Source organism: Vipera berus (genome assembly GCF_964194415.1).
Source record: "Vipera berus genome assembly, chromosome: 3".
Classification (NCBI taxonomy): Eukaryota; Metazoa; Chordata; class Lepidosauria; order Squamata; family Viperidae; genus Vipera; species Vipera berus.
This window is the reverse complement of record NC_138204.1, coordinates 203,743,433-203,764,810: the sequence shown is the minus strand read 5'-3', so window position 1 is coordinate 203,764,810 and position 21,378 is coordinate 203,743,433. Positions and strand designations below refer to the sequence as shown.

The window sequence follows — 21,378 nt, the reverse complement described above, 5'->3', positions numbered from 1 at the left end:
GGCAAGTTCTTAAAGAGATGGGAGTACCAGACCATCTTATTTGTCTCTTGAGAAACCTATATGCGGGTCAAGAAGCAACAGTGAGAACTGGACACGGAACCACTGATTGGTTCAAAATTGGGAAAGGAGTCCGGCAAGGCTGTATACTGTCGCCCTGCCTATTTAACTTATATGCAGAGCACATCATGAGAAAGGCAGGGCTAGATGAATCAAAAGTTGGAATTAAGATTGCCGGAAGAAATATCAACAACCTAAGATACGCAGATGATACCACTCTAATGGCAGAAAGTGAAGAAGAACTAAAGAGCCTCTTGTTGCAGGTGAAGAAGGAGAGTGCAAAACTTGGGTTGAAACTTAACATTAAGAAAACCAAGATCATGGCATCTGGCCCTCTCAATTCCTGGCAAATAGATGGGGAAGAAATGGAGGTAGTGACAGATTTTATTTTCCTGGGCTCCAAGATCACTGCAGATGGGGACTGTAGCCAAGAAATTAAAAGACGCTTGCTCCTGGGGAGGAAAGCCATGGCAAATCTAGACAGCACACTAAAAAGCAGAGACATCACCCTGTCAACAAAAGTGCGTATAGTCAAGGCTATGGTCTTCCCAGTTGCAACGTATGGCAGTGAAAGTTGGACCATAAGAAAGGCTGAGCGCCAAAGAATTGAGGCCTTTGAACTGTGGTGCTGGAGAAGACTCCTGCGAGTCCCTTGGACCGCAAGACGATCAAACCGGTCAGTCCTAGAGGAGATCAATCCTGACTGCTCTTTAGAAGGCCAGATCCTGAAGCTAAAACTCAAGTACTTTGGCCACCTAATGAGAAGGAAGGACTCACTGGAGAAGAGCCTAATGCTGGGAAAGATCGAGGGCAATAGAAGAAGGGGACGACAGAGAATGAGGTGGCTGGATGGAGTCACTGAAGCAGTAGGCGTGAGCTTAAATGGACTCCAGAAGATGGTAGAGGACAGGAAGGCCTGGAGGAATGTTGTCCATAGGGTCGCGATGGGTCGGACACGACTTCGCAGCTAACAACAACAACAACAACATAATGTTATTAATTTCATTTCAGTATATTTCTTTCCCCCTTAGAAGGTAATTCACCATTCCATCTATGGAGGGTCGGGATTTAGTCCCCTCCCTCACTTTTGGAGGATTTCTTGCTTTGGGGATTTTTTCCAGGGAATCAGATACAAAATAGAAAAGAGAAAATTGATATTCTCACCCAGTTTCAAGCACACTGTTCACCTTTGTTCTGGTTTGTGCTTTTGTACTTCGGCTGCTTGTAGCTTGGGCTAGACACCGATGTGCAGCTAGCCTTTCTCCTGTCAGGTTGGAGGGCTTCCCCCAGATCAAGCAGATTGAGCGCCATCATTCTGCAATCATCAGGGCACCCCTCCTTCTTTGTCATCTTTCCTGGGTGACTTTTGACCCTTTTAGGGTCCCCTGGCAGGGCGAAATCAGCCGTGGGGTGTGGAGCCTCACGATCCATCAGCTGGATCACTACAGGGTGGAACTGGAAGTCCTCTGGCATTTTTATTCTGGGTGATTTAACATGGAAACACTCTTGTTTTCTTACCAAAAATTACTGAAAATATGATTGAATCATGTAAGCCATCTCTCTGAATTCCTGATCTCATGCCTCTTAACAGCATTTCTGTGCATGGAAAATTGTTTGTTTTATGTATCAATAAAGCCATGTAACTATTATTAATGGAGCATATTAAAATCACATAAGAGATGGACAAATCTCTTGTATCAGAATGCACTGATTCAAATGCAACCACGGGTCCTGCTGTTGTTATTGTACAAGCATTTACTCTTCCTCCAATCCAGGGGTCCCCAACCCCCGGGTCGTGGACCAACACTGGTCTGTCACCTGCCAGGAACAGGCTGCGTAAGCAAGTGAAGCAGTGAGCAAATCCATGCTCCCCCGTTCCATGGAAAAACCACCTTCCACAGAATGGTCCCCTGTGCCCAAAAGGTTGGGCGTTGCCACTCTAACCTACTAGAGGAGTGAAGTAATCTCTAGACCAAACTAATAATTCTGCAATGTGTTGCAAGCATAAAAGGTAAAGGTTCCCCCGCACATGCGTGCTAGTCGTTTCCAACTCTAGGGGCCGGTGCTCATCTCCGTTTCAAAGCCAAAGAGCCAGCACTTGTCCGAGGACGTCTCCATGGTCATGTGGCCGGCATGACTAGACACCAAAGGTGCACGGAACGCTGTTACCTTCCCACTGTAGTGGTCCCTATTTTTCTACTTGCATTTTTATGTGCTTTTGAACTGTTAAGTTGGCAGAAGCTGGGACAAGTAACAGGCGCTCACTCTGTTACGCGGCACTTGGGATTCGACCCGCCAAACTGCCGACCTTCTGATCGACAAGCTCAGCGTCCTAACCCACTGAGCCACCGCATCCCTGTTGCAAGCATAGGTTATATCTAATGCAGAAAGTTGCATAGGAAAAACAAATATTTTAATTACAGAAGAGTGACTTTAAACTTAAGAGATATTCTTAAGAAAATATCACTTTAGACTTAACAGATATTCAAATGATTTGTCATTATGCCATTGTGTCAAAATAATCACAAAGGTAGACAGCTATTAAGATGTACACACAAAAGGGTGAGACTTGTATCATAACACATCCAACATCTTGCCAATTATACCTCTCTCTGCATAGATAGCTATGGATTAGATAGTACACATAGTTTTTGAGAACCAAGATTTACAAACTGTGACATTTCAATATTTAATAAATACAACGGAAGGGAAGAAAAATATCAAAAGTAAACTCATTGATCGTGAAACACTATGCACATTTAATGAACTCACCGCCCAAAAATAGGATTTAGTTGCTTTGGAATATATTTGTCTCGGTCCTTAATTTCTGTTTTCCCCAATTTCAGCACAATATAAGGATCAGATTTACCATCAGGATCAGCAGGACTAAGATTAAACGCCTGCAAAAAATTGGAAAAATATTATTTAATAAATGCTCTTCTGTAGATTAAAGATGGTTTTCAAAGAAAAGCCTTGGGCAACGGTTGGACCTGAAGACCTCCAAGGTCCCTTCCAGCCCTAGGATTCTATGATTCTGTGAACCAAGGTGGGCTCTGAGGGCACCAATCATACAAGGGCAACAAAAGAGGCACACTGCGGCCTGCCCTTCCTTTTACTCTTCCTCACCCTGAAACAACGTCTCTATTGATTTGGCAGCACACAAGTAGAATACATAAACAAGATAAACCACATTTTTTTCTTTTTTCAGGGTCATGCTGCCTCTATGAAGGGCAGATGTGCAAACTCAGAAAAAGTTGTGCAGTTTAAGGAGTGACTGACTGGTCCTTTTCCGTTCTTCTCCTTCAGATCTGAACTCCTCCCAATTCTACCATTTATACAAGATTTCCAGTGTTTCCCCATTGAGTAAGAGGAAAATGTTCTAATTTAAAATAAAAAAGGAGACTAAATCTGACTTTCCCAAATATATTCCCATTATAAGAGAAGCTTCTGTTTTCCTACTGGTTTTCTAGAGGCTGAGGATTATTTTCAATTTGCTCTTGCTTCTGTTTTGAGCAATCTGTTCTGAGCAAGAGCTGGCAGAAGAGATGTGTGTTTGTTTGTGTGTGTGTGTGTGTGTGTGTGCACACGCGCGCGTGGTATTCTTGCGCAATGTCTCCATCACTCTAAAATAGTATTTCACAACCTTGATAACTTTAAGATGGGTGAACTTTAACTCCCAGAATTCCTCAGCCAGCACATGTCAGGTGCAGAAAATCAGATCCACACATGAAGGTCCAATTAAACTGATTTATTGCTAATCATGCCTAGGCACAGAAATCTACTCAACTGACAGCAGTGGCGTTAGATGAAGATCAACGGAATTCAAAGGAAGTTGAATTTAGTTCGGTTGTGACAACATAGGGATTCTAGATTGATCCCTCTTTTAACTCCACCCCCAAGGTCTGCCACTCCTCCTACAAGTAGATGTGCAACTTATTTGCTCTTTATATGTCTTTACATCTTCGTAATTTTGGAATTCTTTCTTGCACTGGAACCATGGAATCTTTTTTTAACTTAAAAGAAGAATTTGACAGGAGTTTAAAGGGATACTTACCGCCACAATGTATACTCTGATTAGAACATTCACTGACTGATTTGGGGGTAGGCCTTGCAGAATTCTGGGGGAACCTCCGTCGCCTGAGGAACAGTCTTCAGGAGTTTTGTATATGCAGAAGCAGCCCTTTGGTAAATATATGTAACATGGCTAAATTACTCATGTCAAGTAACCTCAGGAAATGCAGACAAAACCCCCCCAATCATTTTTGAAATTATTCCCCCTTAATGTTGTGTTGGTGCTCTTCTTTCATTTCTTGTAAAGGACGATCTTATTTAATATTTTAGTCACTTCTGGCGATATCTCGGCATTGTTATTTTAAGTCTAGTATTAAAAGGAATGAAACAGATGTGGAAGCAACTCTGCAATCAACGTTCAGATTTTCAGATTTGTTTATCTGCTGTTAGGTTGCTTACCTTAGTCTGGCAATTATAAGATTAACAATCTTAGAACAACAGGCCAGTGCTGTGTTTTTGTTGACTTGCCAAAGTAAAAAAATTAAGCAAATTTAAGATGTGTGGACTTTGGATGGTTTGTCATTCATGCTGGCTGGGGAATTCTGGGAATTGAAATCTACACATCTTAAAGTTGCTATGGTTGAGAACAATGGTGTATTTCGTAAAATAGTATGGCTTAAACTTAATGTACTGTAAGCTTAAGATGACTTAGAGTCCAAATAGGAAAAGGGAGGGAGGGAGGGAGGGAGGGAAGGAAGGAAGGAAGGAAGGAAGGAAGGAAAATCAAGGCCACTCTAAAAACCCAAAACTTGGAAAATTTTCAACATATTTTATTTAATCTTATCTACTTTGTAAGCAATCTATGGCAGCCTTAACACTCCCCAAATTGTTCAATCACTTATATAGGTTACCCACTTTTGTTCTGAGAATTATCTTTATTTGTCAATCAGTGAAGAGCTACAAAATATTTGATCTTGTTTTGCTGCAGCATTGTGAGGAGTTTGGCTTATTTATCAATATACCCCTCTGTCCACTTCTCAATATTTACATATACAGTAAGTCACTGTTCCTCAGCCTCAGCAACTCAGCAAGATGTGTGGACTTCAACTCCCAGAATTCCTCAGCCAGCAAAGATCATTGAGGAACAGAGCCGACTTGATTTTGGGGGAAAGCAGGACTGTCAATCTATGTAGATAAGGCCATCTATGTTTGCACACTGGGAAGATTGAAGCAGTACACAGCCTAATGAGTGACATGAACATTTGTAAAACACTGATCCTTGACATATCACACATATATTTCGTCCGTCTTTAACCATACCTTAAATTTCCCGACAATCCTGTCTTCAAAATCAGTATGATCTTCCTCAGTAATTTTGCCTCGAAAGAGTTCAAATGTTTTTACCCAGTCTTCAAAATTGTCGAACTCACTCTCCAAATCACCCTCGTAGACCTTGGGGGGAAGGGGTGGGAAATGGACCAAAATTCATTACTAAGGAAAAAAAGGACAGTTTTCCCCCTTTTCTCTATTAATGTATTTAATTTGCATGTATTCTGTTTTTTCCCATTTGTTTTTTTTGCTATTTTTTTACTATATTTTAGGGATACGTGCCTTTTATTACTCTTTTTCTTTTATATTTCTTTTATATTTCTTATATAAAATGGGATGGGGAGAAACAGGCTTCGTCTCAATTCCGCCAAGACTGAGTGGCTGTGCATATCGGCATCTCGGGTTAACCAAGTTATTCCATCCTTAATGATGGGGGGTGAGGTGTTACCCCCCGTTGATAGGGCTCGCAACCTGGGCGTCCTCCTGGATTCACGGCTCAATTTTGAAGACCATATAGGAGCCGTGGCCAGGGGGGCTTTTGCACAGGTTCGCCTGGTGCGCCAGTTGCGACCCTATCTGGACCGAGACGCCCTACGCACAGTTACTCATGCGCTTGTGACCTCCCGTTTGGACTACTGTAACGCTCTCTACATGGGGCTGCCCTTGAAGACCACACGGAGGCTTCAACTGGTGCAGAATGCGGCCGCGCGAGTTGTAATGGGGGTCTCCCGATACTCCCATGTAACACCTCTACTCCGCGAGCTGCATTGGCTTCCGGTTGCCCTCCGGGTGAAATTCAAGGTGCTGGTTATTACCTATAAAGCCCTACATGGCCTGGGTCCGGGTTATTTGAGGGAACACCTGCTGCCGGCATCAAACGCCCTTCGCCCAGTGCGCTCCCACAGGGAGGGTCTGCTCAGGGTTCCGCCGGTGAGAGATTGCCGGCGGGTGACACCCAGGGATAGGGCCTTCTCAGCCTACCCTCTGGAACCAGCTGCCGGTGGAGCTGAGAACTGCCCCCGACCTCCGATCATTCCGCCGGGGCCTGAAGACCTGGCTCTTTGAGCTCTCGGGCCCAGGCTGAGGAGAAATTTTTAATTGGGGTTTTAATGTGTACAGGGTCAATTTAATATTTTTTAATTTGGTTTTAACTTTTGTATGTTGGATTTTTTAATTCCCTGTAAACCACCCTGAGTCCTCAGGGAAAGGGCGGTATATAAATGTAACTAAATAAATAAATATTCTTATATGCCCTGAGAATCTGAATTACGCTATACCGGTAGTCCTTGACGTATGACCACAATTGAGCCCAAAATTTATGTTGCTAAGTGAGACATTTGTTAAATGAGTTTTGCCCCATTTTACAACCTTTCTTGCCACAGTTGTTAAGTGAATCACTGCAATTGTTAAGTCAGTAATACAGTTGTTACAGTAAGTGAATCTTGCTTCCCCATTGACTTTGCTAGTCAATAGGTCACAAAAGGTGATCACATGACCTTGGGACACTGCAGCTGTCATAAATGCGAGTCAGTTGCCAAGAGTTTGAATTTTTTTCACATGACAATGGGGATGCTGCAATGGTCATAAGTGTGAAAAATGGTCATACATCACTTTCTTCAGTACTGTTGTAACTTAGAATGGTCACTAAATGAACAGTTGTAACTCAAAGGCTACCTGTAGTTCATAAATTTATCAAATAAACAGACCAACACCTTTCAGTGTAGCAGCGCACTGTATAAAGCATATTTAATGATGTTTCCTGTCGGTTTTGTTAAACAAGCTTCCATATTCAGAAATTTGAAACAATCATTGACACAAAATAGGATGTACATTCTTGCTTTCATAATATAAATCTTTTTTTGATCCAGATGATCTCTTTTTATGTGCCCCATTTTATTCAGAAGGGTTATCAGGCATGGAAGATCAGATCCATACATGAAGGTCCAATTAAATTGATTTATTGCTAAAACATCTATCCACGGGAATCTTCTCAAATAACAGTTAGCACTTGTTTGGAGTTAGATAAGGGTGAAAGAAATTCAAGGGAGATTGTACTTAGTCTGCTTGTGACTACATAGTGATCCTAGGCAGATTCCTCTTTTAACGCCTCCCCTGGGTTCTGCTAGGCCTTCTCCTATAGGAGTGCAGAATTAGAGCTGGTTTCATTTCACACTGAATACCATCTGTCCCGCATTCCACAAACAGTTGTGCTAGAATTCCAAACTGCGATTTCAGTTTTCCAAATGAAAGCAGTATGAATATGAAATATTCTCAGACCTGAATGTATCATAATTAACTTTACCTCCATGGTGGCTAGCCTGGGAGACACCTCTTTCACTTGGGCTTTCAGCAGTTTCTCCTTCTTCTTTTTATCTGGCTCATCTTCAGTGCTAAAGCTTACAGAGTTTGTCATGTCCTTTGCTATATAAATGCAAGTACAGTTATTGTGGTTGGAATGGCTCTGTCAAAAATAGAACTGCTAGGTATGGACTGTACAAATCCAGACAAAATTCCGGTTAGACGGGCAACTCAAAGTTTCTGTTTGCTCCCATTATATTTCTGCACCCAGGATGAAACTCAAGGCTACTATCACTGAAAGTGCAACTGACGCTGGCAACCTCACCACATAAATGACTGTAAACATCGTCCTGAAAACATGGCATTCTCTAATATCCCATCTTGGGAGTGGGGCGCGCACTACAGAATCATCATTAAAGCCGTCATTAAGTTTAACCTTGGGCATTCTAAGGGGTAAGATTGTCAGCTGCCCCCCCACCCCCCATTAGACCATTATCAAAGAAGGACTCTTGGACCCATGGGCATAGAAAATATACTTTACTAGAGCCAATTGGCTACAATGTAGCCAGGGCTTTTTTTGTCATAGAACGCTCAGAACGGAGTTCCGGCACCTTTTTTGGATGGAACCTTATAGGGTAGGCAAGGCGGGTTGTATGACATGTGTGAGTTCCGGCACCTTTTTCTTTTACAAAAAAAGCACTGAAGGTAGCAAAGCCAAATCTGGTGTTTCGAGCCCAAAGCATATAGTTAACATTCCCCTTTAGGTCCCAGCCCTGCCCTGGTTATTGGTGAGTGTCTAATAGTATTTAAAGTAATTATTTTGGTAACAGTCCCCAGCTGCGTGGGCCAGCAGGTGTTGCATTCCATTCGGTAACCTTGGAGCAGCCTGCATGAAGACTTTCACTTTCCTCTATCCTTCCCCCTTTTATCCCACCCCTCAGCTCCCTCCCCTCCACCCATTTTTTATGGCAGTCTGGCATCTGGTTAAGCAGGACTGGTGCAGCAGGATGGCAGGTCTGACGGGCAGGTCTGAAAACAAGGTGATCACCACGGCTAGCTGGAGAGGATTCGATTGCACCACAAATGCCTGGATTTTGATATTTTTTTTTAGCCCACCCTTAACGCCCCTGAGTTTCAATATAATTGATTTGGTTTCAGGGCTATCTTTAAACAGCAGGGTCCTTGGGACTCTCCAAAGCTCGGTTCTACAGTCATACAAGTAAGCTCAGAGAGCACCAAGGGCCCGACTGTTCAACCCTGAGCTTCAAATATTCTCTCCTATCGACATTTTTAAACATCTGACCTACTTGGAAAGACTCATTGCGGGACTAAGTAAAATGCTGGTCCCCAGAATCTTCTTCTGAGACCTATACAGGCTCACTATCCCATCCTATTTACTTTGTAGATTTAAAAAATATAGACGGCCACAAGCCGCTCAGCAAAAGTCAAGTGTCAGAATCCATTTATATCATATTCATAAATGTATGTTTAAAACGTTGTTCCTGGATTCTGCCATCTTCCGAGGAGGAGGGAACGAATGTGTATTGAGCCTGTATTAGGCATTTCAAAGGAAAAGAGAAGCCTTTTGAACTGGGGGAACAAAAGGGAGGTTTAGGGCAGGTAGCATCTGGCTTGTGTCTAGGAAGAGAGCAATAAACATAAAAGGTCCTAAGTTCCTTTTTCCCACGAGAGGGATGATACGAGGTAAATGAAGGGGGACTGACCAAATGGGGTTAAGGGGGGGGGGGTTGAACCGGGAACTCTTTATAAGGTTTTAGTTTGTAGAACAATATTAAGTCCTGTCTTGTATTCCTACAACCAAGCATGTCATAGTAAAGATTCCTTTTGGACTAGATTTGGCTCCAAGAGTTTTGTCTTCCTAAGACGTGGTTTGGGGTGGGTCCTGACATCAAGTTTCCTGCACCATAACACTCCAAGGTCCCAGCTAAGTAAATTTCAAAAATAAAAATTGGGCTTTCTGAGTCACACCCTCAGAAAAAAAGATAATAAGTACACTGGAATGGTTGGAAGCAAGCTTGGGCCTTAGAGGAAAGAGCTGGGAACACCAACACTAGTATTCTTTCCAAAATGTGGACTTCTTTTGATTGGCCACAAGATCCATCATGGCCACTCTTGTGCCACGGTGCCCCTCCCATGCAATATCCATGATATGAGGGCTCCCCATTTTGAGTAGGTCAGAATGCCAGCACAAAGGTTCCAATAAAGGAGAATATTTGTAGCTCAGGGTTGAAATGAGGGGCCCTTGGTGCTTTCTGAGCTTGGTTGTTTTCTTGCAGACATTTCATTACCCAAACTAGGATTGGGATTGTTGTCCCATTGCTTTCCTTCTTCCTTCTGTCTCTTGGCTCCTAAATAAGCCAGCTTTTTGAGGTATGCCTGAAGTACTGGAGATTTTTTTTTTTTGGCCACAGGACTGGCTGTCCACAATATAGTGACACAAGCTGGAACTGCTTTATATATGGCTTTTGTCAAGTACAGTGGAAGCCAACGTGGACCATCACTGTGCTCCAGTTTCGTCACTGTAAGCTAGAAGACTTCGAACCTGGCAACTTCAAGACTTGTGGACTTCAACTTGTGGAAGTCCACCCGTCTTAAAGTTTCCAGGTTAGGAGATCCCTGCTGTAAGCTCAGCTAACTAATGCCAAAAAAAACACACCGGCTCCAGTTTTGCTTATGTTCAGGCCCACCTGTGCTGTACATTTCCATATTTTCACCGGCATAGCATTCACACTCTTCACACCATACTCCTTTGTTTTTCACACTCCTTTTTGATTGAAATAGCTCTTCATAAATAACCCCGCTATTTAAACAGCCTTTGATTTTACGTCTGGCAAAATATTTCAGATTCCTTCATACCAGCATTCAGATATTCCAAGCCAACATCTGATGCCTAGGGCCATAATTTCTATGAAGGGCTGTTCTGTCTTTACCAAGACAACAGGAGGAACAATGGCACATGGTGTCAGTGTTTCCAGGTAGACAAACAGGAAATGTGACAAGATGACCTAATTCTACTTTATTGTAAAGCTATCAATCTTAACAGAATCTTGCAGGTCTGAAGGTACAAATCTCCAGCTGTTTCCTTTACAGCCTGAGAAGGGTCCCTTCTGAATCTCTTTCTCCATCTATTATACAGCTGTGGGCTATGCCCTCTCTTATCTGACCATTCCCTAGGCCAGGGGTAGGCAACCTCGGCTCTTTTATGACTCATGGACTTCAACTCCCAGAATTCCTGAGCCAGCATGGCTGGCTCAGGAATTCTGGGAGTTGAAGTCCATGAGTCATAATAGAGCCGAGGTTGCCTACCCATGCCCTAGGCATTATCTCTTTGCCCGCTCTCCAAGATCTTTCCCACATACCATAACATATAGGCTGCTAAACAGCACAACTCCATTCAAAATGAAGGCAAAATTATACTGAACATGAATATAGAATTAGAAAGAACAACTCTGTATAATTTGGCTGATTAAAAGACTTCACTTGGGGGCAAATGCAAATAACCTGCATAATTAAATCTCCCAGAGGCTCTGCTGTGTCAGTGATGTAATGATTATCATTCCACTCACCTTCACCAGCTTCCCAGCTAATAACAAAAATACAAAAAATAAGATTATGTGCCAAGGCACCATCTTCTTAATAAAACTTCTCCAAGATGCTATACTGTGTATAGCTTGATTTAACCCACTCCTTTCCTGCAATCCCTCTCTCTGCTCATTTATGCTAGAACTTTAGATTAAATTTTCAGATTTAGGGCCAAAGTAGATAATGAATACCCAGTATTTCTCCATTTTTCTTCGCCAGTAGTAACTACAGAGGTGTACATCTAAGCACAATCAGAGGGAGGGAAAAACAAACATTACCCTTCCTAAGTTAGAAAGCTCTATGAGAGGGATGGCCAAATAGCCCCACATACCATGTGAATGCAAAAAGAGGGTCTATAACCCCCAGCCTGTTTTCTGTAGCCATGAATTCCATCTATGAAATTGTAGTACGTAAGAATGAATACATAGGTGGCAACTTCTCCAGGAAGAAGGATCTTGAAAAAAAACATTTCCTTTGTCACTCAGAATCTCCTTCTATGTGGAGATGCCTTAAGTATGCCTTTTGATATCTACATAGAGACTTTTCTGAAATGTGCTAAACTTCTGAATCTTGTTAGCATGATGGCTGGGGAATTCTGGGTGTTGAAGTCCACTGGGTCTTCAGTTTGCCAAGGTTGGACACCGCTGCTGTAGACCATCCACATTTGCTTCCAACATACTTAAGGTAAAATTCTTTTGCATTCCAGTAGTCCTGTGTTCTCTATCTATCTGTTTCAGCGGATCTAAGGAACTCTGAATGCCCCATGGGACTCCCAAAACTGCTTCTTCAAAGGGCAACTGGACTTTGTTTTTCCTTGAAGACATTTTGCTTCTCATCCAAGAAGCTTCTTCAGTTCTGACAAACCAAGTCCAGTTGCCTTTTGAAAAAGCACCTTTGGGACAACCATGACCAGGATGTTTGAGAATCTCCACTGATACCCTATGGGACAGTATACAGCAGGTGACAGGAATAAAGAAGAACTGCCATGATAATGGACTTTTCTTTCTCCTTCTACAAGTAAGATTTTCAGTGGGATCAAAAGTTCCTTTTCTAGGGAAAGAGATATTCTGTAGGCAAACAGATATACTTAGAATATATTACAATATTGACTGAGTATGAGTATTTTTGAGAGAATGGACTGTTACCGTTTACTATGAAAAACATTATTAATAAAAACATAAATATTTACTTACATGTTCCTGGTTTTCCATCATTGAAATCTAAGACTTTTGCCTTTTGAAATAAATTGAAAAGTTTAGATAACTATGAAAATACAGAACACGTTACTTAACTGCAATCCAGCTTTAATATATTTACTTTCTCTTATTTAATTATTTAATTAGGAATGAAGGCAAATATACATGTCGCAGGATAATGTCGCAGGATCCAATCTGGTTCGGTCACCAGAACCAGAGATTTTGTTTTCTGAGCTTTCAGATTCATGCTGGAGTCAATCTTCAGGGAACCTTTCTCTAGCAGAGTGTGTGTGGGTTCTGTGTGCCTGTTGTATGTGGCTTTTTAGATGTTGATTGGGGTGTTGATGGCTGGCTATTAAGTCATTGGCTGTCCTTGGCTTCTGCTGATTAGCCCTAGTCTTCTAGGTACTTGATAAACTGGTGGTAAATCAGGACTCCTGTTGACTGACAAGGGACCCATTTCCCAGATTTCAATCACTTCCCTGGCTGTTTTTGTGCCTGCTCGTCCAACCATCTTAGTAGCTGCAAAATTGAATGTATCTCCTTGTTTACTGCAATGTGAAGCTACCAATGAGTTCAGGATTTAATTAGGAATACTTTTCTTTGCTGCAAACTCCTGGAAAGGAGCTATTCTTTAACTTTAACCCTAAAAAAAGTATATCACATAGAGACATAGATTGGCCTGGTCTGATGGCCTGGTCTGATGGGTTTGGGGTTGGATTTAAACAAGTTTTAACACATTTTTAGTATTGTATTCTTGGGCATAATTATTTAATTCTTTTTAATCTCTTTTTTAACTTTTGTATTTACATTTTTGATATTTATTGCCCTGTACACCGCCCTGAGTCCTTCGGGAGAAGGGCGGTATAAAAATTTAATAAATAAATAATAAATAAAAAATAATAAATAAAATGTGCATTATGAATTTGCCTACCTTTTGTGCTTTTTCTACCGAAGCATAATACTTTGACCACCAATCAATGACATTTTCAGCAGATTCATCAGCAAGAGTTCTTTTTTTCCTCTTGGTAGAGCGGTAAATTGATTTTGTGCGGTCCTTAAAAAAAAAGTTACAGGGAAGAATGACTTTTGCTGGGATTAATTGTTTTTACAAAAATGTAGTTTTGCATCTATTTTTAATTATAGCAAGACAGCAATTCCTAACAAACGTTTCCAATTTACACGAATGTCTGTGACCAAGAAATACAAAATACGGATGTTTTAAAACTGGATCTCTTCTAGAATGACGAATCATAGGCCAATATGATCTAGTCTAATGGTTCTCTACATGGGGCTTCCCTTGAGGACCACCCGGAGGCTCCAACTGGTACAGAATGCAGCCGCGAGAGTTGTGTTGGGAGTCTCCCGATACTCCCACGTTACACCTCTGCTCCGTGAGCTGCATTGGTTGCCAGTTGTCTTCCGGGTGAGATTCAAGGTACTAGTAATGGTGTTTAAAGCCCTACATGGCATGGGTCCGGAGTACCTTAGGGAACACCTGCTGCCGGCATCAACTTCCCTCCGCCCTGTGCGCTCCCACAGAGAGGGCCTCCTCAGGGTGCCACCGGTCAGAGAATGTCGATTGGTGGCCCCCAGGGGGAGGTCCTTCTCTGTGGGCGCCCCGGAACTATGGAACCGGTTACCAGTTGAGCTCTGGACGGCGCCCGATCTTCGCTCCTTTCGCCGCGATCTAAAAACATACTTGTTCGAACAAGCTGGCCTGGCCTTAGGGGGGATTGGTGGGGTTTTTACTGTCATTTTATTGGGGTTTTTATTATGTATTAATTGTTTTTAATGGGTATGTATTTAATTACTTTTTAACTTTTGTAATTCTGTGTTTTTTATTCTTGTCCTGTACACCGCCCTGAGTCCTTCGGGAGAAGGGCGGTATAGAAATATTAATAAATTAAATTAAATTAAATTAAATTAAATTAAATTAAAGCACCAGTCTAGAAACCAGGAGACTGTTAGTTCTAGTCCTCTTTTAGGTATGAAAGGCACTGGATGACTTTGATCCAGTCACTCTCTCTCAGCCTAACCTACCTTGTAGGGCTGTTTTAGTGGAAGAAATAGGAGGACAAAAAATATAGGTAGTCTTCAAGTTACCGCAGTTCATTTAGTGACCATTCAAAGTTACAACGGCAATGAAAAAGTGACTTATGACCATTTTTCACACAAGCGTTGCAAGCATCCCCATGGTCACATGATCAAAATTCAGATGCTTGGCAGCTGACTCATATTTATGACCGTTGCAGTGTCCTGGGGTCAGGTGATCCCCCTTTGCGACCTTCTGACAAGCAAAGTCAATGGGGAAGCCAGATTCACTTAACAACCAGGTTACTAACTTAACAACTGCTATGATTCACCTAACAACAGTGGCAAGAAAAGTATGGGGCAAAACTTACTTATATTTCACTTAGTAACATAAATGTTGGACTCAATTGTGGCCATAAGTTGAAGACTACCTGTATTAGCCGATGTTCAACATCTTGAGTTATATATAAAAATAGTAAAGATGAGATTATTATTTTTTAAAGAAATATGTACATTTTACTTTCGTGGTCTTTCTGGGGTTTCCCCCCCCCCCTTTTTTTCAAATCAGGCCTATCTGAGCGATAGCATTAAACTGTATAACAATTTTCAGCATGGATACTCCTCCTAGCTTATGCTCCCCCAAACAACTATACAAAACAGCTTCCTTATCCATAGCCTTTAGGGTATAATAATGTGACATTATAGTGCCACAGTCATATAGATACAGTCTATTTGAGTTTATGCATTTCTGTGTGTCATGGTGATGAGGCCCAAAAGGGCAGTACGGCTGCATCTGATCGTTGTCACTCATTTAGCATTGTCCAGGGTAGTTCAAGAAAAGCTACGGACGTAATACGGTGTGATGCTGGAAGATGTGCCTCTGCACTGTATCAGTGGGGATTGAAAGATTCCCCTTGTTGTGATTGCGGTACTGATATACAAACTATTGAGCACATTGTGCAAGATTGTTCACAACATGCATTCTCTGGTCCCGCAGAAGATCTGCCTGAAGCAATGCCAGAGGTGATTGTCTGGATAGCTGAATTGGACATCCAGTTATGAAGCCACCGCCATACCCCCGTAGAACTTTTGCATATATAGGCAGTCCTCAACTTACAAAAGTTCATATAACAACAAAAACAAAAACAAAAACAATAATAATAATAATGAAAAGTTGGAAGGGACCTTGGAGGTCATCTAGTCCAACCCCCTGCTCAGGCATGAAACCCTATACCATTTCAGACAAATGGCTGTCCGGTCTCTTCTTAAAAAACTTCCAGTGTTGGAGCATTCACTGCTTCTGGAGGCAGGTTGTTCCACTGGTTAATTGTTCTAAATGTCAGGAAGTTTCTCCTTAGTTCTAGGTTGCTTTTCTCCTTGGTTAGTTTCCATTTGTTGCTTCTTGTCCTGCCTTCGGGCACTTTGGAGAATAGCTTGACTCCCTCTTCTTTGTGGAGCCCCTGAGATATTGGAACACTGCTATCATGTCACCCCTCACCCTTCTCTTCATTAAACTACACATACCCAATTCCAGCAACTGTTCCCTATATGTTTTAGCCTCCAGTCCCCTAATCATCTTTGTTGCTCTTCTCTGTACTCTTTCTAGGGTCTAGAGTGACCATTCAATGTTACAGCATCACTTATGACTGTTTTTCACAGTTATGACTTTGGCAGCATTCCCCATCATCACATGATCAAAATTCAGATGCTTGCCAACTGGTTCACATTTATGACCGCTGCTGTGTCCCAAGGTCGTGTGGTCCCCTTTTGTGACCTTCTGATAAGCAAAGTCAATGGGGAAGCCAGCTTCACCAACTAATCAACCTCAGTGGTTCACTTAACAACTGAGGCAAGAGAGGTCATAAAATGGGGAAAAACTGATTTAACAAATGTCTCACTCAGCAACAAAAAAATTTGGGCTCAATTGTGGTAAGTCGAGGGCTATCTGTAATTAGGTGGATTGTCTGTATATGTTTACTTCCCTTCTGTCATGTTCTCTGCAAACGATAAATAATAACAGAACAATTTGTGCGAGATGGGCAGCCATATAAATGTGATGAATAAATAAATAGAACATAAGGATCTGTCTCGCATACAAATATGTTTTATGAGCTCAGAAGAAAACATCCCTACTTGAAATACAGGTAGTCCTCAACTTACGCTAGTTCGTTTAGTGACCATTCAAAGTTACAAAGTTAAAATTGTTGCAGTATTCCTATGGTCACGTGATCAAAATTCGGAGGCTTGGCAACTGGGTCATATTTATGACGGTTGCAGTGTCCCGGGAACATGTGATCACCTTTTGAGACCTTTCGACAAGCAAAGTCAATGGGGAAACAGATTCACTTAACAACCGTGTTATTAATTTAACAGAAAGGTCATCCAACGGGGCAAAATTCACTTCGCAACTGTTTCACTTGGCAACATAAATTTTGGGCTCAGTTGCAGTCATAAGTCGAGGACTATCTGTATGTGTCTTTCAGCCTGGTATATTTTTTTTGCACCTTGTTTAATAATATAGAAGAGAATGCACTGTCTAGTGGGAAATGCAACAAGCTCCAAAATTGAATGTTACCTACTTTTAGTCTCTCATCTTTTGAAGGTCTAGAGGAAGAGGCCAATGAAGATTTCCGTGAAGGAGCCGGTGGTAAAAGAGGAGCTGGTAGGGGAATAGTAACTGCTGCCGTCTCTGTTTTTGGGATGGCTAAATGAGGCTCACCATGTTCAACATCAACATAAATGTGATCATCACTTGTCTGAGGTTGTGATGGAACATCTGCTACGGCAGGTGAAGCTGGAAAGACGTTAATATATAAAAGTGAACAAGAAAGACCACCTGTTCAATGTTCTAAATATGAAAGTCTTATCAGCTGTACAGAATAACAGAGTTGGAAGGGACCTTGGAGGTCTTCTAGTCCAACCCCCTACTCAGGCAGGAAAACTTACACTATTTTAGACAAATAGTTGTCCCATATCTTCTTAAAAACTTCCAGAGTTGGAGCATTCACTGCTTCTGGAGGCAGATTTGTTCCACCGATTAATTGTTCTAAGTATCAGGAAATTTCTCCTTAGTTCTAGGTTGCTTCTTTCCTTGATTAGTTTCCATCCGTTGCTTCTTGTCCTGCCTCCAACCTATCCTTTGGAGGATAGGTTGAACTCCTGTTCTTTGTGGCAAACCCTTAGATATTGGAACACAGCTAAAATGTCACCCCTCGCTCTTCTCTTCATTAAACTAGACGTACCCAATTCCAGCAACTGTTCTTTATACGTTTTAGCCTCCGGTCCCCTAATAATTTGTTGCTCTTCACTGCACTCTTTCTAGAATCTCAACATCTTTTTTACATCGTGGTGACCAAAACTGGATGCAGTATTCCAAGTGTGGTCTTACCAAGGCATTGTAAAGTGGTATTAGTACTTCACGCGATCTTGATTCTATCCCTCTGTTAATGCAGCCTAGCACTGTGTTGGCTTTTTTGGCAGCCGCAGCACACTGCTGGCTCATATCTTGGTGGAGCAGTGGGCTAATGCCTCCTTAAGTAACACCAGCTGCCTGCAATTAGTACAGGTTCGAGTCCCACCAGGCTCAAGGTTGACTCAGCCTTCCGTCCTTCCGAGGTAGGTAAAATGAGGACCCAGATTGTTGGGGGGCAATTAAGCTGACTTTGTAATAATGCCGCTTGGGGGGGGGCGAAAGCCCTAATAAGCAGGCATATACATAGAATGAAGGCTACTGCTAAGCTTGTAAGCCGCCCTGAGTCTTCGGAGAAGGGCGGGATATAAATGGAATTAAAATAAAAAAATAAAAATAATAAATATCTAAGTGATTGTCCACTAGGACTCGGAGATCCTTCTCACAGTTACTACTATTGAGCCAGGTACCAAAACTGTATGGGACTAAACTGGTTCAACTTCCTCTCTAAACTCAATAATTCCTGTCTTAAATACAAATACTATAGTTCATAAATTAATAAAAGTATATTATGCAAATCAGCCTAAAGTAGATATGATTCTAAATGCCCATTTTGGCTGGTATTGAAAAAAAATGGGGGTGGGGGTGGGGTGGAGACCCAGGGCATCTATCAGATGCTTGCTTCCTGTTCCAACATTTCTCAGCCTAATCTGAAATTAATACTCCTTGGAACGCAAACTGCCTCTCTGATCTTGAGCAGTGATTTCCCCCCCCCCAAACCTAACTCCAAATAGAGAACCTGAGACTCAGGATATTGTGGCTGCTTCTCCCATATAAGTGGCTGTACGACAGTACATCTCTTAGATCAGAGGTAGACAGACCTTTAAGCTTTCTGACTAGTCTTTCATGCAGGTAGGTTAATCAGTGAGGTACAGCCTGGGAACCAGAGGCCTTATTTCACACTGTGAAATTATGGGATAAAGCTTAAATGCAAAGAAAAACAAATTAATGACACAGGAGCCAGTTTAGGTAATGGTTAAGGCATTGGGCTAGGAACTGGGAGACTGTGAGTTCTAGTCCTGCTTCAGGCAAGAAGCCAGCTGGGTGACCATGGGCCGGTCACACTAGGAAGCAGTCAATGGCCAGCCACTTCTGCAATTGTAATGGAAGATGTGGATGAGGTAAAGGAAAAACACCGGCCTTCTTGTGAGTAAGCCAGAGCAGCAGGCTTACTCACAAGACTGCAAGCTCAATGCCTGTTGAGCATAAGGTTGCTCTGAAGAAATGGGTGAGTGAGGGGTAGGCAGTTGTAGAAGAAGGCTGAGGGAGATGGCAGATGCCAGAGGATGACAAAGAGAAGCCTACAGAGAAAGGACCTATAGGATTACCCTTATCAGACCCATATACCACCACCACCACCACCACTACCCTTCCATGCTGCTCAGCTCAACAATATAAATCAAACATTAAAATTTAACAATGAAATATTAATCAACAAATCCTGCTAAAATAGATGTCACAAAAACAACCATTAATAACAGGAGCAGCTTGGTCTCCAAGGCCTGGCATCTTCACGGCTCTATGAAAAGAAAAGAGGGTGGTGTGGTAAGAACGCACACACACCCCAATCCTTTTTACTATGTCCCCCCCCCCCAAATCACAAGAATAAAACTCAGGAAAAGAAACGCAGAAACAACGTTTCACTCATGAAATCCCTGGCTATAGCGAAAAGCAGAAACATTGAATCAAGCCTATTGATTCACAAAGAGAGCTCAATGGAGGTAATAGACAAACTAAAGATAAGGGGGTGTGGGAAGTCAGCCCCCCCCCAGAGAAGGAAATATTAAAAGGGCAGAAAAATATATTTCCTCAAAGGATCTTGAAGAGGCAGAAAAGCATGCCCAGTTTTTCTTAATAGCCCCAGGTCTCCCTCCCCCAAGCAGAAACCAGCTCTATAGAAATGCAGATGTAAATAATCCAGGAAGGCGGGAAGCTCCCAGCTAGAAGATTAAGAAGACAAAGACACCTAAAATCTACATACTCCACCCAAACTCTAAGACAGGACATAATAGGATTAACTCACAGATGCCAAAGGGACATAGGTCAAAATACATGACACAGGAAATACAAAGCCTCAAAACAGGAACAGGAAACAACTCCAAACAAAAGGCTCCAGAGCGTATAAAAACCCACTCCCTACATGTGCTCACTCTCTTTTTCTGCCACAGCCATCTTCCTGTCTAGCTCTCCTCTTCCAATAAACTGCAACCTTCTTCCTAAAGCAGTCGCCATGTTTATTCCCAGCTTGGACTGAACCATGATGAAGACTTTTTCCCCCCAACAGGGGTAAAATTAATCACATTTGTTTGACAAGGAAGTAACTATTTTGCTAACCTTTGTGAAACAAGTTAAACAAATCTAATAACAAAAGTACACAAAGCAAGCCTCCAATTTACGAAATGCTGTCAAATTGTATAAAAATCCTTGTACTCATCAAATCAGTTGGTCAGTTGCCCCAGAACCATATGCTGTTGTGGGTTCTGCAACTCAATAAACTGGACCTTCTTTCCTAAAGCAGTCTCAGTTTTCTTATTCCTGGCTTGGACTATACCTGAAGATTTTTCTTTCCAACAGTGGATTCTGACTGGACTTTTGGCATGACTTACCTTTGTCCACTTCTATGATGTCAGCTTCTTTGGCTAAGGAAACAAGAGGTTCCTTGGGCTTATACAGAAACTGCTTAAGGCAGTTAACAGTGTGGGTCCCAACTAGAGTACTACGGCCAAAGGCTCTCCAGTCAACCACACAGATGGTTAGTGGAGGATGCAGAAGTTCATTTTCGGGCAATTCCTAACAATGGAAAAACACAAGAGAACCAGTTAGATCTTTTCTTATCTTCTCAAATGGCATTTTTCATCATTTGCTTTTTGCACATTTAGTTCTAACTGGAAATGAGTTTTCTATCAAATCCTACAAGAAAATCCTCTGGTGATTGGATTTCTGTAATTTACTTGAGATGATTTGCAGTTTGTCTTCCAATTTTTTTTTACAAAGGCTGGATTTCTTTAAATTTCATGTCTTATACTCAGTAGAAAGGCCACTGATGTTTTACAGCCTTTCACCATCTATTTCCAACATGTCATTGGTCCTTTGAAGAATCCCATTAAATGTCACAAAGATTAAAATCTACTGGGTTTAAGATAACTGCAGATGTTTCTCTTAAAAAAAATAACCTAACCTAAACTCCTCAGTAAAATCCCATTTAATTTCAGACATTTTGTGATTTAAAAACAACAAGCCTCAGATCTTGCACCTAATAAATTCCAGTTATTAGATTCACCTTTATTTCCATTTTAATTAAAGTCACGTTTGAAGTCTAAATCCATTTATTGATTCACAAGAACCTTGGAACAAGAGACTTGTCATAATTTGTTCCTTCCA

General features: G+C 41.8%; 1 protein-coding gene across 3 annotated transcripts in view; it reads right to left on the bottom strand.

The window, feature by feature from the left end:
• FER1L6 (fer-1 like family member 6) overlaps positions 1 to 21,378 on the bottom strand; it is a 101,212-nt gene that overhangs the window by 23,003 nt on the left and 56,831 nt on the right. For all 3 annotated transcript variants that reach the window (XM_081324885.1, XM_081324887.1, XM_081324886.1), the window contains 8 exons: positions 20,604 to 20,787; positions 17,108 to 17,322; positions 13,429 to 13,551; positions 12,492 to 12,531; positions 7,700 to 7,818; positions 5,389 to 5,520; positions 4,112 to 4,237; positions 2,830 to 2,957 (listed from right to left, as the gene is read on the bottom strand). In XM_081324885.1, the coding sequence (XP_081181011.1) occupies positions 2,830 to 2,957; positions 4,112 to 4,237; positions 5,389 to 5,520; positions 7,700 to 7,818; positions 12,492 to 12,531; positions 13,429 to 13,551; positions 17,108 to 17,322; positions 20,604 to 20,787 (1,067 nt within the window). The remainder of the gene's footprint in view (positions 1 to 2,829; positions 2,958 to 4,111; positions 4,238 to 5,388; positions 5,521 to 7,699; positions 7,819 to 12,491; positions 12,532 to 13,428; positions 13,552 to 17,107; positions 17,323 to 20,603; positions 20,788 to 21,378) is intronic.